The 15,486-nt window shown below is 38.1% G+C and overlaps 1 protein-coding gene across 2 annotated transcripts in view; it reads right to left on the reverse strand.

The window, feature by feature from the left end:
- Positions 1-2,273: 2,273 nt before the first annotated feature.
- Positions 2,274-15,486, reverse strand: part of usp19 (ubiquitin specific peptidase 19) — a 55,219-nt gene continuing 42,006 nt past the window's right edge. For both annotated transcript variants that reach the window (XM_059333797.1, XM_059333796.1), the window contains exons 22-26: positions 13,946-14,162; positions 12,661-12,813; positions 11,782-11,948; positions 11,453-11,628; positions 2,274-3,377 (exon numbers count right to left, since the gene is read on the reverse strand). In XM_059333797.1, the coding sequence (XP_059189780.1) occupies positions 3,237-3,377; positions 11,453-11,628; positions 11,782-11,948; positions 12,661-12,813; positions 13,946-14,162 (854 nt within the window). In that variant the 3' untranslated portion in view covers positions 2,274-3,236. The remainder of the gene's footprint in view (positions 3,378-11,452; positions 11,629-11,781; positions 11,949-12,660; positions 12,814-13,945; positions 14,163-15,486) is intronic.

Below are 15,486 nucleotides of genomic sequence, written 5' to 3' on the forward strand. Positions count from 1 at the left end.
ATCTTGCAGAAAGCGAGAACTGGAGAAGCAAAGCAGCAAACAACACTCTCTCACAGACACACACACAACAAACATCCATTTCTGTTGCTCTACTACGTCATCTGGTATAACTGATCTGATTGGCTAAGAGCTACCTACAGACGCTTTGATAGACATTCTAAGCGCCCAATAAACGGCTCTGGAGGATCGTAAACCACACCTCCTCTACGGAGAAATCCATTGCTCGTTGCCAGACTAGACCTCATTTGAGAATAGTCTGGTGTTAGCCAGGCTATTACAGTGCAGTAACTTAACATATTTCATGCTCAAATGCATGTATAACAGTATAAATAGGAATACAAAAGGTTTGAAGCAAATAAAAAATAACCACTTACTAGTAATTTAAGTGGTTTGGTGCATTTTTACACTGCACTTTTAAGATTTCATGCTCAAATGCATGTAGTTGTACTGAGGGCCACGTCAAGTGACGGTGCGGGCCGTATGCGGCCCCCGGGCCTCTAGTTGCCCATCCCTGAATTAGAATATCATAGAAAGTTTATTTTTGTCAGTAATTCAATTAACAAAGTGGAAATAACACATTATATAGATCCATTACACACACAATAAAACATTTCATGTCTTCATTTATATATCTTCTAATTATAATGATTATGGCTTACATTTAATAAGATTAGCATTAATGAATTAATGAAATTCAGTGTCTTTTAAAAAAAATGTTAATGTTACAAAAGACCAATTTTAAAAAGTATGTTTAATATGTAAATGTTGGCCTCTGAAAATGATGTAATCTATATGACTCAATACTTGGTTGGAGCTGTTTGACTTGAAATACTGGAAATTGACTTTTACATCATACTCTAATGTTTTGAGATGCACTTTATTATTTACCAAAATCCTGAATATATTGTTTATGAGTTCTCAATAGGTTGTGGCAGGGTCCTACAACATGTTTGATCTTGTTTTTATTTATTATTTTTGATACATTGAACATATGATCATTTGTTTTCAGTAACAATAGTAAATAAAGTGGATAATAATAGAGGATAACACATTATATAGATCTATTACACACAGAATGAAACAAGCACACCTTCGTCCAATCCTTTCCTCCTCCGCTGCCGAAACACCAGGGGCGTGTCTAGGATTTTCTTCTGTAGGGGCACGCTCGGGGCACAGACTGTGGAAGAGTGGCACACTGAAATTACATTTTAATTGTATTAAATGCAGCACTCAGATCTAGTAAGACGAGGACAGAGACAAGTCCTTTGTCCGAAGAAATTAAAAGGTCATTTGTAATTTTTACCAATTCTGTTTCTGTGCTATGATGAGTTCTAAATCCTGACTGGAAGTCCTCATATAAACTATTGTGTTGTAGAAAATCACAAAGCTGATTTGTGACTGCTTTCTCCAGGATCTTAGAGATAAAGGGGAGGTTAGATGCTAAACGCCAGGATCTAAATTAACCTTTTTGAGAAGAGGTTTAATTACAGCTACTTTAAAGGATTGTGGCACATAGCCTGTTAATAATGACAGGTTGATTCCATCTAAGAAAGAAGTACCAGTTAAAGGTAGAACCTCTTTAAGCAGCCTTGTTGGTATGGACTGCGGCTCAGTTGGTAGAGCGTGTTGCCCCCCAACCCCCAGGTTGGTGGTTCGATCCCTGACCGTCGCAGCCCACATGTCTAAGTATCCTTGAGCAAAAACCCCAAAATTGCTCCCGATGCTGTGTTCATCGGTGTGTGAATGAATTCCCAATGGTGGCAGGTGGCACCGTTTAGGGTAGCCTCTGCCACCAGTATGAATGTGTGTGTGAACGGGTGAATGAGCGCAGTCTGTAGTGTAAAGAGCTTTGAGTGGTCATAAAAATCGACTAGAAAAGTATGTATAATAAATATAGCTATAGTGTATTCATCTATTTTGGAAATCTATCTTTAAGTAATGGATATTAAACATGAAGAATGAAATTCTAAAATAGAACAATGTAGAATGTATAAAAGATCCTGATTTTGAAGCTTTGTTTCATTTTTGCTTTTCTTTTGCTTCACTATTCCCGTTGTTAACTCTTTGTTTGTTTTAATGTAAGTTGTATGTACTGTATAATATATGTCGGACCCCAGGAAGAATAGCTGCAGTTGTGCTGCAGCTAATGGGGATCCAAATAAAACAATAAACAATAGAATCCACAGATACAAAAGTAAGACAAAAAGTAAAAAAAATACTTGTTTGTTTAAAACACACAAGCTAAAAATCTAATTTAAAAAAAACAATTGTAAGCAGTTCTCAAAATTGTTTTATTTATATTAACCATTTATATGTATCCACAGCAGCATTCTTAACAATCCCCACTTTATATAAGCAGTCTATTACAAAGGAGAGGAGGGTGAGACTGGACAACACACGCAGAACTGAAATAATGAAATGAAAAAGTTTGAGGGCGAGGGGGTATTTAACAGGGTCACAGCCTGAACATGCAGTCATGCACATTTCAGTTTATACTGAAGCCTTTGACAGTTGCATCCACAGGATCGAATATCTAAACAAGTACAAAAAATAAGAAGATACGCTACAGCAACGGAAGCCAAATGAAGTTCATAAAGCGACGAAAGACAGAAGCAGAAGTGTGCCCTCTGTATTAAAAAAAAAAGAAAAAGTAGCATGTCAGCACCCTTCTCATTGTTTTTCAGTTGCTACAATTCCAATCCAAGTTACCCTGCCACAAAGAAAACAACCCAGGCAATACCTCATAAAACAAAACAAAAAATGTACACACATTACAACAATCACTCAAATTCCCCAAATGTACCCTAATAATCGACCGTAGCTTTAGCCAGGGATTAGCAGGTCTGGTCAAGGTTGAGGTTTTTAGCCAGACCACAAAGGTGCGTTGGTGTGGGGACCCCGTCGGCTCCACTCAACTCTGTCAGGTGGGTTGAGGATGACTCAGCTCAGATTACACACGTGTGTTAGCGTCTGTGTGTCTCTATATACACCGAATGGCTAGAACTACATGTACAGCTTGTTTATCAATGGGTGAGTATATTCATGTGAGTATATCAATGACGTGTCGAGTTAGTACACTTGTATATCTGCATCTGAAGGTCTGTCACCAGTGAGTGCAGTGGAATCCTCAAAGACCACCTCCAGATCTTCCATTGCACCGTTGTTATTCTGAGATTCAGACGCCTGTGTTATTAATGAGAAGGAGCTTCTGGATTTTCCTTCAGTCCTCTCTGTGACTAGTCCACCTCCTCCATGTTGCTGTAGGATGGTGCTGCACACTCTCCTGAGTGAGGGAAGAGGTCAGAGGGAACCTCTGGGGTCAACGTGGGTGGTCCTTCAGGATCCAGGTCTGTCCCAAATAGTGACTGGCTAGAGGCCTGTAAAATAAACCAGTGTTAACGATTCATTTGGCTGCTTTAGTTATCTGGGAGAGTGTTTATGATCTGTTGATGTGCATTAAATAACATGCAGGAAGACTATGAAATGATGGAGATTTTATTTCCAAAAAGAGTGCAATGCTTTATATATATATTAGAAAGCAGCATTTAGATGGAGGTATCTAGATACATTATTGCAGGGAAATTAAAAGGTTAGAAGTGTCTCTTAAACACTTGCAATTATCAACAACTCTGATTCAAAATATATTACAGATAGACCTTAAATTACTTCCTGATAAAATACAAGTCATGATTATTCCCATTTAACATTTCATAGCAGATACTACACACATACAGTCTCATCTTTCAGTACAGTCCATTTAAACCAGTCAACTCAACAAAAAGCCAACAGCATTTACATATTTGAGTTAATATTCAACTGTCTTGATATGAGTTTAACATCCCGCTCCTTGCATATATATTAGAGTCAAGTATACACAGTCTGACGGTGCTCTGAGCTTTGCCGAGCATTTAAGGCAAACATAGGTCACTCTACACTGCCGTGATGCCAGGAGGATTTCCCTGAGACCCACTCACACTCACAACGCCTGCAGCAGCACAGAAAACCATTGATCTATGGACAGGTTGGAGTCAAAGTGGTTAAGATTCAATATCAAACTGCTGACCATGATGCAATAAATTATTTCGCAAGCTTTAAGCCGTTGAGTCTAATTATTGAGCTTGAACCATTTTACCTTAAAAATAAAAGCTTCAAAATCATTATGATGCTACACCGACTTGTAATGAGGAGAATGGTGCCACATTTATTCCTATTCCCGCAATTTTATGGCAAAAAAGTTTTCTCATATTAGCCGTGTTTCCACAAGGGGGAAAAGTGTCCACCGGGAAAGTCTCAGGCCACGCCCTCTTAAAAGTCCGTTCACTCTGCGTGTCTCCATTACAAGTTAGTCCCCAGAGGGATTTAGAGACTCCAGAGGTGTCCTCAGCCCCGCAGCTCGTTAAGAAGAGTAAGGAGTCTCCAATAACACCAGAAAAACTAGTAGTAGTATTTGTCTCCAGTCGCTTTCTTGAACAATGGTCGCTAAGGGGGTCTGAAAAGTCGCTAAATTTAGCAACAAAGTCACTAAGTTGGCAGCACTGGTTGGCCAGCTTTTACAAATGGCGCGTGCTGTTGTCCCGTAGAGCAGTGGTTCTCAACCTTTTTGAGTTGCGACCCCCAATTTAACATGCATGTTACCCCAAGAACCCCCACCGACCTCCCACCCCCTTTTTCTGCTGTGCTCACTGAACAGATTCTCATGAGCACAGTTCAGATCATACAAAATCAGTTGATACGACGAATTTTGGACAAATAATGAAGCAGACAACAACTAAAACATCTCCCTGTCTGAAATTATGTAACTTAATTTTAATTTTGTGCATTTATATTTTTTCCAAAATGATTTGGCGACCCCCAGAAATCATCTCGTGACCCCAATTGGGGTCGGGACCCAAAGGTTGAGAATGGCTGCCGTAGAGTACTACGTCAAATCCTGCTTAGCGATCTATCCAATCAGCAACAGTACTTTTTTCAGGGGAGAAAAAAGGCCATGCTATTCGACAAGGACGAAAAAAGTCCCGAAAAAATTCTGCTCCGGACGGCTCATATTCAAATTAGGGGTGTTTCGGCGAGTGAGACCCGCCTCATTCGGGTGTTGGGCGGTAATGGAAACAGCCCTATTCTGAATGTCCTCCAGCTGCTCTGCCACGTCTCTATGTGGTTTATGGTGTTTCCTTGATGGAAAGAATGCTATATTTGTTGCTAAAGTAAAGCCAATTGCTTCTTTCTGTAGTTGCTAGAAATGGTGTTTACACCGCTTGCACAGGAGCTATGGACCGCAGGACCTGAATCTGCTAACTCACAAAAAATACCACTTCTATGTAGTTTTGCTTAATTAAAGAACAGAAATTAAGAATTATAATTGTAAATGTAATTGAGTATTATACAGTTTTATATAAAATAAAGCATTGAGTGTTCCAAAACTGTCCATAATCAATAGATTTCCACTCAAAATAGTAAAACATTGAAAAAAAATGACATTCACAGGTGGGCGGTAATTCCTTATTCAATAATTGCACACTCATAGTTAAACATGGCTGTGACAAGACAACATTGTCAGTAAATTTCTCATCTTGTGTTGTAGGACTTTAAAAATAGACAGAGCAACACGTTCACTACAATTCATCCTGAGAATGTAAAATCCTCACCTGGCTATGGCTTTAAAATATTACATATAAAGCAACTAAAACAGACTGACAGTCAAGAAAATCATGGAAAATTTAAACAAATCGAATTACAGTGAACTGCAGTAAAAAAACAACAACACAAAAGACATGGTGGCTGGAGGCAAAGAGCAATTTTAAGGCCCATAAATTAATTAGTTCAATTTAAGGACAGAAAAGGCAACAGCAATTAGTCACAGACAAAAAACACAGCATTGTCTTTGCTTCATGATATACCATTTAAAATGAGTCACTGTTGAACTGCCTCTTCCCACATACTCCATTCATCTTTCTTATATTTGTACTGCAAGAATTTGCAAAAAAGAATGCTTTTAATGTAGTGCAATCAAAACAAGAGAGACTTCATCTGTAGCTCCAGATTAAGTCTCTTCTTGTACTAGAATTGTTCAATTCTCAGTTTATAAATAACTTGATCCATTTCTTTTGCAACAAAAAAAAAAGATGATTTGAATTATACTTTACATTCCTGGTCCTTTTTGTCAAACTGTTTCCAAGGTGAAGAATGAATCTACAGGTGCGTCTTAATACATTAGAATATGATGGAAAAGTCCATTTTTCATATTAAACACACATTTTAAAACTGGTCTTTTGTAATAGTAAAGCCATAATCATTATAATTAGAAGACATTAAATAAAAGACATGAGATGTTTTGTGTGTAATGGATCTATATAATGTGTTCTTTCTACTTTTTAAATTGAATTACTGACATAAATAAACTTTTCTATGATATTCTAATATATTGAGATGCACCTGTGGTTCCATGATTTAACAATAGTGTGGGTGATTAAGGCTGTCATCATCTGAGAACTGTTTTCAAAAACGTGACACTAAAAAACAGCACACTCATTGGAAGCAAGAGTCAATACAATTCAGAGAGGCAATGTAGAGAATAAACTCAATATACTGGGACTGTGGGCTGATAGTGTCATTCTACTGCAGCTTTAACTAGATTTTGTTATGATGACCAGGATATTTGCTGTCACCTCAGTGTCTTCTGATGTGTAAAGTAGTGGCTAAAGTATTTTAAAGGGTTGAGACAAGAATAATAAATTTTAAGTGTTGTAAGGCCTGATTCCAACAGGGTTGGGAGACGAAAACACAATGCGATGACTTGCCGATCCTTAGCGACCTACAATCAATAGAGTACCGCACAAAGACTTGACGCCTTGTGTCTTTATTAACACAGTATCCAAACTTGTAGAATCAGGGTTTTAGTGTAATGGAGAACCATTCTACTAGCTGGCGCCCAATTGATGACTTACTCAGTTCTTAAGTATTAAAGCCACTGGAAATTTGGTTTGGACTGTATTATTAATCATCCTCAAAAACCTATGTGAAAATAAACATTTATAGCTAGGGCTGGGCGACATAAAAAATATATTGATATATTTTTTAATGTGATATGGAATTAGACCATATCGCATTTATCGATATAGTTAAAAAAAATGTCTTTCTTTATATATAAATGCTGCCCTTACTAGGGTTTGTTTTAATTCTTTTGTAATATTCGTTATTCTTTTCTCATATAAATATATATTAATTTCAGAAAGATTGGCCTATTTTATTTCATAGGCTATTTTTGTGACATGTCATATTTGACTTTGACTGAATAAGCTCTCACTTTGTGTTTAAAATATGGGGATATATATCGTTTATCGATATTCAGCCTAAATATATTGGGATATGACTTTTGGTCCATATCACCCAGCCCTATTTATAGGTAATAAAAAATGTTGTTTAAAAATCAGCTCACTGTTAAGACCATTTCTCAAGACTGTGTAGGCAGGGTAAATTACATTTTGACGGACATTTCATTCGTTCTTTGTCTTCATAGGTAACCCAAACTACCTGATATGTTATCTTAGATGATTTACGTAACAGTAATTACCTGACCAAATCAATTAATGTTGGCCGTCGCCATCTTGGCATTGCTTGACTCCCAGGCTAATCTAAGAAATCTGCAAGCAGAGTGAAGTGATTGCTGGCTGAATGCAGCAGCAAGCCACCTGCCAGGGCAGTTGCGTGTCACTGTCACTCAAAGCTGCCATGCCCTAAATTATGCATACGTTTCAGCCTTAATATACATTACACAGTAAGTTAGATAAAAATTCACCCCTCACACTTGTCATGAATAAGCTATTAGCTGTATGAGGCTGTAAATAATTCTCTTTTCTGTTTATTTATGCTCTAAGGTTGGGCATTTAACATGGGTGTCAATGAGGAACTGCAGTTTTTGCCACTTCTACTTTTTACATTCTACTTCACTTTACAGCCCCAGAGGTTGCAGCTTGGGACGGCCAGTCTGGTTGTTTGACCTCCAGGGCTGATGACCACAATCAATTATTTTAAGAATACATCAGCTACAAGAGGTAGTCTCTCGCATAACTCACAGCTTTCTGGTCAAAAACAGAAGCGGTCTGGAAATAAGCTGTGCAAATATGGAAGTCTTTGTCAATGACTCCACTATGGTTTACCAACAAATAAAAGAATGTCACATTGTCATCTTCCCCAGTGGATGTGCACTCAGGGACAGCACAATCCAACAGTTTAGGTGGGACAACTTATGTGGATGATTGGTTGTCAGAATTAATGGCATGATTACTGCATAACTGCATAACTAAATGGTCGAGAGGGACGTCTGGAATGCCCGGCTTAGCCTGCTGCCCCCGCGACCCGGCCCCGGATAAGCGGCGGAAAATGGATGGATGGATGGATAAATGGTCGAGCATGAACTAAGCCCAATTCAAAACCAACGGCAGGAAAACATTTAAAACCTAAATGAAAATGTTTCAACATTGGACCGTAAACTTAAGATTGAATTTAAGACCCTAAATGCAAAGTGAGAAGACTATTGTGGATTTGGGTTTCCAGTGGCTTTAAAATTTAAACTACCTCTATCCAAGTTTCCTATCCAACCTTCTGTTTGTTTGATCTACCTCACATTCATACAGTCAAACAGTCCCCAACTAGCTACTGCTCAGCTCCAGTTGGATTTGTAAAGAAGAGGGTAGACCAAATTGACGACCAGAGCAAACACAGCTGCCAGAGTTCCCAGAACAAAATAGCGGACACAGTCATCGTCGGGATAATCAGACATCCTGTGCCTGCGGTGCCGTCGCAACGACCCTTCAGTTGCGCCTTCGTCTTCGTCCTGCCGGTTCCTCTGTGTTTGTCGCCTCCGAAGCGCAGAGCGGAACAGTCCGCGGGGGCCTTCCTCCAGCCCCTCCTCTTCTTCCTCCAGTTCCCGCCAAATTAGAGAGGCCTGCGATTGGCGGAAACCGGTGTCAGCTTCTGGGAAAAGGCGTTGTCTAACAAATACTATGATGATATTTAGAAAAGATTTACCCCACAGTTTGAGATCAACAGTGATTTGTAACAAGCTAAAGACATGCCTTCTCTGTTGGTAGTTTAGCAACAAACTTGGACAGTTTGAAAGGCTTGGATTTTTCAAATCTGATGGTTAAGTATTGTGGATATCGGTATGATGTAAAGTGAACACACAGAACAAAGAACATTTTAACTTCCGTCCCAATCCCATGGTAAGAAATGTATGTTTTACCCATACGCACTACAACACTTAAAAAGGTTGCGGCGTATGTTTTAGCTCGAAAGTGGACTTAACAGGAGAACCGTTCTTCCCCTTCCCTTTATCTAATAATGGATAGTTCACACTACATGACTTAAGCCTTGGTTTTGCCGCTCACTGAAAGTTTTTGGAGCTCACCGTCAAAAGACCCAGATCAGAGTCAAATCAGCGTTGGCTCGTAGCTCTCTCCTGCCAGTAGGGCTGGGTGACATACCGATATATCGATATATTTTTAAATGTGAAATAAAGTTTGGTGAAGTTCAACCTCAGCTACTATAACAATTCTACAAGGAGAAAAATGTCCCCTTGAAAACCACAATTTTTGAGACGAATGTCTAGGGCTGGGTGATATACATCAATATAAAAGATATATTTATATATTTTTATATGTGATATGGAATTAGACTGTATCGCATATAGCTCTCTTTATATGTAAATGCTGCCCTCACCAGGGTTTGTCATATTTAGTTGTTTTGTAATGTTCATTATTCTTTTTTCATATAAATATATTAATTTCAGAAAAAGATTGGCCTATTTTATTTCATAGACTTTTTTTATTTAAGGCTTTTTTTTGTTTAAATGTGCACTTTATGGAGCTTTCATTAAGGTACTCCTGTTGTTATACAGTATTAATGTTCACTTAAATAAACGGTTTCAATAAAACTACTTGTGACATGTCATATTTGACTTTGACTGAACATTTGCTCTATCTTTGCAATAAAAATATGGGGATATATATCGTATATTGATATTCAGCCTAAATATATCGAGATATGACTTTTGGTCCATATCGCCCAGCCGTACCTGTGAGCGATGTTCGCCATGTGTTAGCTGTTGCTTGCCAAGTTGCTTGCCAATGCATTGCTGACACATTCCAGATATATTGTGAACCGTGGTGGTGTACGTGTTTAAGAAAAAAGAAAGTCTATGTGTGTACTGGAGAGCAAAAAAAAAAAAGAAAGATCTTGTAGATCGTGCCCCCTTGTCACAGTCAGTCATGTTTTAAAGATGTCAAGACTCTTGATCACAAGACAACAAGGTGTGCAGTTTGAACACAGTGCAAAGAACAGTACAGCGATCCAACAACTCTAAAAGCCGGGTAGTGTGAACTAAGCATAAGATCACAGACATGTCATTATCATCATTACAAGGTTATAACTGACAACCTGTGTGATAGAAAACAAACTGTATAAACAGAACACAGCATTTGTTTAATTCCCATCTGTCCTCTTCAGTGAAGCAGAAGTCACAAAGTGGAGACATCAAGATAAAAACTTCACACGCCGAACTAAATACTATCAACCTGTTCGGGCCGTCAGCTCCAAACACACTGTTGCATTATGCCGTTCGTTAGCTGCGAGCTAACGTTAGCTAACAATTAAAGTTGTGTTAATCACAAAAAGCACAGTGTGTAATCCACCACAGAATTTACAAGAAGACTGTCAAAATAAGATGGCCGAACCCCCTAGTTATTTTTTATTATTTGCTAATACTCAAGAGTAATTTTTTTGTATCTGGCAACTGTTAAGATTTTTCTATATATTTTTTTAGTATTTTTCAATATCGTCAAGAATATCGTTATCGCAAAATACCCTAAAATATCGTGAGAATCTTTTAGGGCCATATCGCCCACCCCTATGTCCAGACAGTACACACTGAGCTATAGTATAATCATATAAAACCAGTCATCATTCTCTAGCCAGTTGTAAGTTTTCTTCAATACGCAAATGGGATTTTGCTTTTCAACTTGTATTTTGTTTGTAAACATCATGCCGCTAAATCCTACACACTGCTCCTTTATTGGGATACAAACTACTTCAAGCCCATTTTTCCAGGTTTCCCTATTAACTGTGATGCTGCAGTTAGTATATTTGCCCAAGTAAATCCATTTATACACCCTTCATTTACCCCTGCACTAAACCACCAGACATATTAAAGAGTTAGTGCTGTTTTATTAACATATTCAATTGGATTCTGATCACCAGAAATGTGATGTGCACAAGTATGATGAAATTCTAGAAAGTAAATACATTCTCAGTGGCCAACGTAAAAAGAAAAAGGTGAATAATGTAAGCCAAGGGATAATTCAACCTTGGATAAAAGCTCAACCATGGCCATCACACTCCAATGTGATGAGCCCTTGTCTAGTCATGAGCCTGTCTCCTATTGCTGTGGCGCCCTCACCTGGCTGGCAGTAGCTCCTGCAGCAGTGGGCGACTCAGCTCCTTGCGGCCTGAGGAAGCGTGGCGGCCTTTCCACGGGGGAGTTTCGTCGCCTGTAGAAGAGGACGTAGGCGTATCGTGTTACCACCTGGCTCTCCTCCACCATTGTCACGGTGCTGTCATCAAACAGACGCCAGCCTGTAAGACGGGATGGATGGATGGGTGGAGGAGGAGGAAGGGAGGAGATGTTGGATACAGGGTGGTAGAAAAACAAAACAAAAGAAAGAACACTTGTCAGAATTTCCAACTGTTATAGAGAGATGGAAGAAACTTAATGGAGTGCACACTCACCAACATCACTGCGCTGGCTGTTCTTGTCACTTGGCAGGCGAGCGTATGCCGTGTAGTGGCCTCCTATCATCCCTCCATAGTGGTTGATGACTGCATACAAGTCATATATAGGAGGTTGTTGCATCTCATCCTTCTGGCCAATACAGAACTTACTGAGATCCAGATTCCTAGAAGACAGGACCATAATAAAGGCTTTGTTATGGAACTGGTCCTTATGCATGTGAAAAGAATCACATCTTGTTAACCCTCTGGAGTCCACGAAAGCACCGGAGCACGACTTCTTCATGACGTCACAACGTAAAAACGAAGCAGCATGGAGCTCTGGTGTCAGCTTTTCTCTAAAGTTTTGGCTTTTCCACAAGTTTCCATGTCCAATTTAATGCATTAACCCTTTTTTAGCAGAGGTAAAAAAAACACCTTGACCAAGTGTATTAACATATTACTTTTTTTGCAGGGATTTTTCTAATTTAGCTTTGTTCATTTTGCATTTGTAATGCAATTTTTGTGTTTACTGTTTTTTTGTAATTTTTGTGTGTTTTTTGTATTTTTATTATGTTTTTGGTGTGTTTTGAGTGTGTTTGTATGTGTTTTTTGTAATTTTGTGTGTGTTTTTGATGTTTTATGTGTGTTTTTTGTAATTTTTTTGTGGTCATATAGGTGAGGTTGTCTTGAAAACAATGACACCAACGTCATGATAAAGATTTATTTAAGTGGTTTATACAGGCAGAATGAAAAGGAGCCCAAAACCGACAAAAGAGACTCAAATTCAAAAGGGCTAAGTAATGTGAATGCTTAGACTTCCTTGGATTAAATTAAAGGAAGGTTATGTGCTGCAGATTGATATGTGGTGGAAATCCAACATTTTTACTGTGCATTTACCTGACAGGAAAGTCAACCATGTCGTTGATCTTGTCCCTCCAGATGAAGCTCCTGAAGGAGAAGCGTTTGAGCTGGATGATCAAAACGTTGGGCAGACGCCACAGCAGCAGCTGCTTGGAGGCCTCTCGGTGCTGCTGGCACTTTGGACAGTACCTGAAAAACACACAGAGTGGTGATTTAACCACTGCTCTACACTGACCTACCCCACAGTGAAAAAAGGATCCAAAACAGTAAGTGTACACTAGGTCAGTGATTCCCAACAGCCGCCAAAGATCCATGGGGGGTCACGAAGCCCTCTTGATTTTAAGGGATGTAATAAATCTAATGTGTTAAATATAGATGAGTCAGCATTTAATTCATTAGTGGGACAAAAACAACTAAATAAGGGCTACATTAAACATTTATTCATTTATTTAAATAGAAAAATCACCATAGAAAAGTTTAAAAATAAAGGCTATATCGCAAGAATAAGGACATGTAACATCCCTCCTGCAGTATACACAGGTAACCTCACCTAGCGGTAACCTCACCTAGCAGTAACCTCACCTAGTGGTAACCTCACCTAGTGGTAACCTCACCTAGTGGTAACCTCACCTAGTGGTATCCTCACCTAGAGGAAACCTCACCTAGTGGTAACCTCGCCTAGTGGTAACCTCGCCTAGTGGTTACCTCACCTAGAGGAAACCTCACCTAGAGGAAACCTCACCTAGTGGTAACCTCACCTAGTGGTAACCTCATCTAACAACAGAAACACAGAGCTAATAGAAAAATGGCGAAGCGTCAGGGAGACGAAAATGCTGAATATCTCAAAAAGAAAAAGAGAGGGTACCATGAAAGTCACATTGAGTTCGGCCTCACAGAAGCAATTTCATAGACCAAGTAACCATGAAAATAATCTAGGGAGCAATTAATAATTAAAAATAATTATTAAGTAATATGAACATTAGTCCAAACTACAGTTTGCTCTCATTCTTTCAGTGAGTCTCACCTGCAATCATGAACAACTGCCAGCTGCTATCACATGTCACTACAGTCTATCTTGGGCTTATATATTATAGTTGGTTCATATTATGTGACCTGATATATGAAGTCTACACTGAGGTTTTGGAGAAAAATTTTTAAGGAGTTTCGGTATTATCATTTAGAGAGTAGCCGAGTCAAAATGCTAAGTATTTGGCCACTGAAAACAGAAAAAAATTCTATATACTACTGCACAAATGTGGTGTGAAAGCAGAATAATAGAGAGAGAAGACTTTAGATTTGAATCCCACAATAAAGATCCTACCATGCCTCCTCTGGTGCCAGCACCTCTGGCTTTGTGAAGAGGTTGAGGCACTGCTCCAGGGTAAAGTGTCCCGCTCTGGCTGTCTCACTCAGAGAGCCGGGGTCCTCCTCATACTCCAGCTCCTTGGAGCTCACCAGGACGTACTCCTTCAGCCGCTCGTTGTTCTTCCACACCAGCTCCAGGGTGGCGTCCTCAGGGAGGTCCGCCAGAAGGTCCTCTGCAGGAAACACAGACAGCGGCAGTGTGTTAGACTAGACTAGGCCTGTCACAATAATTACTATATCCACTTATCGTTCAATATATAAAAATGGACACAACAATTTTTTTTCTGGACTCAATATATTGTCATTAACATGCGTACCTTTTTGTGCTTTTTTGTGTTATGTTTAAAGCTGCAAATGTTTGACAGACTATATACTATATTTACTATAATAATAAAATAATATAATACATAATGATTATCTCAGTGCAATGTTTAGTTAACAGCCTGAAAGTCTATTTTATTTGTTTTCGTTGTAGTTTCTATATGTATGTTTTTACTTATCTAGGATATTTTAATATTTCTTTTCCACATTTCGATTTTTAATATTCTCGAGATATAAAAATCCATTGCTGTGGAAAAAGATGAACTTATTAGGCTCAAATATCGTTATAAAACTAAAACATCGATACAATACGTGATATTTATCGTGATAGTTTCTGGGAAAATATATCGTGCTAAAAAATGTGTTTTTGTGACAAAAAAAAGAAAGAAACTATATAAAGATCCATATTTAATATTAAAAATATATTAATATCATATCAAATAAAAATAAATAGATAAATAAGGACATCTATATTGTCCATATAACCTATTGAAAACGAGTGATCATATGTTCAATATATCAAAATAATAAATAAAAAAAGATCAAACATGTTGTAGGACCCTGCCACAATCTATTGAGAACTCATAAACAATATATTTAAGATTTTGGTAAATACAGGTGCATCTCAATACATTAGAATATGATGAAAAGTCCATTTCCAGCAGTTCAAATCAAACAGCCCCAACCAAGTATTGAGTTATATAGATGGACATACTTTTCAGTGGCAACATTTACATATTAAACATGCTTTTTAAATTGGTCTTTTGTAATATTACATTTTTTTTGACACAGTGAATTTTAGGTCTTCATTAAATGTAAGCCATAATCATTATAATTAGAATAAATTAAATAAATTAAGACATGAAATGTTTCATTTTGGGTGTAATGGATCTATATAATGTGTTATTTCTATTTCTTTTTTAATTTAATTACAGACATAAATTAACTTTTCTATGATATTCTAAGTTATTGAGATGCACCTGTATATTCAACATATTCCAGTCAGTAACTCAGCACAAACAAGCAAAAGTGCACCGCTGTAAAGAAAAGGGATTCACTGAATTTTATAACATTTTAATATTCACCCAGCCGTACTAAAGAGTAACAGTAGATCACAGTGGCAACACAAACTAAAAAAAATTAAAAATGCACATCCAATTTTAAACACAGAAGTAA

Source organism: Centropristis striata, chromosome 5 (assembly GCF_030273125.1).
Source record: "Centropristis striata isolate RG_2023a ecotype Rhode Island chromosome 5, C.striata_1.0, whole genome shotgun sequence".
NCBI lineage: Eukaryota > Metazoa > Chordata > Actinopteri > Perciformes > Serranidae > Centropristis > Centropristis striata.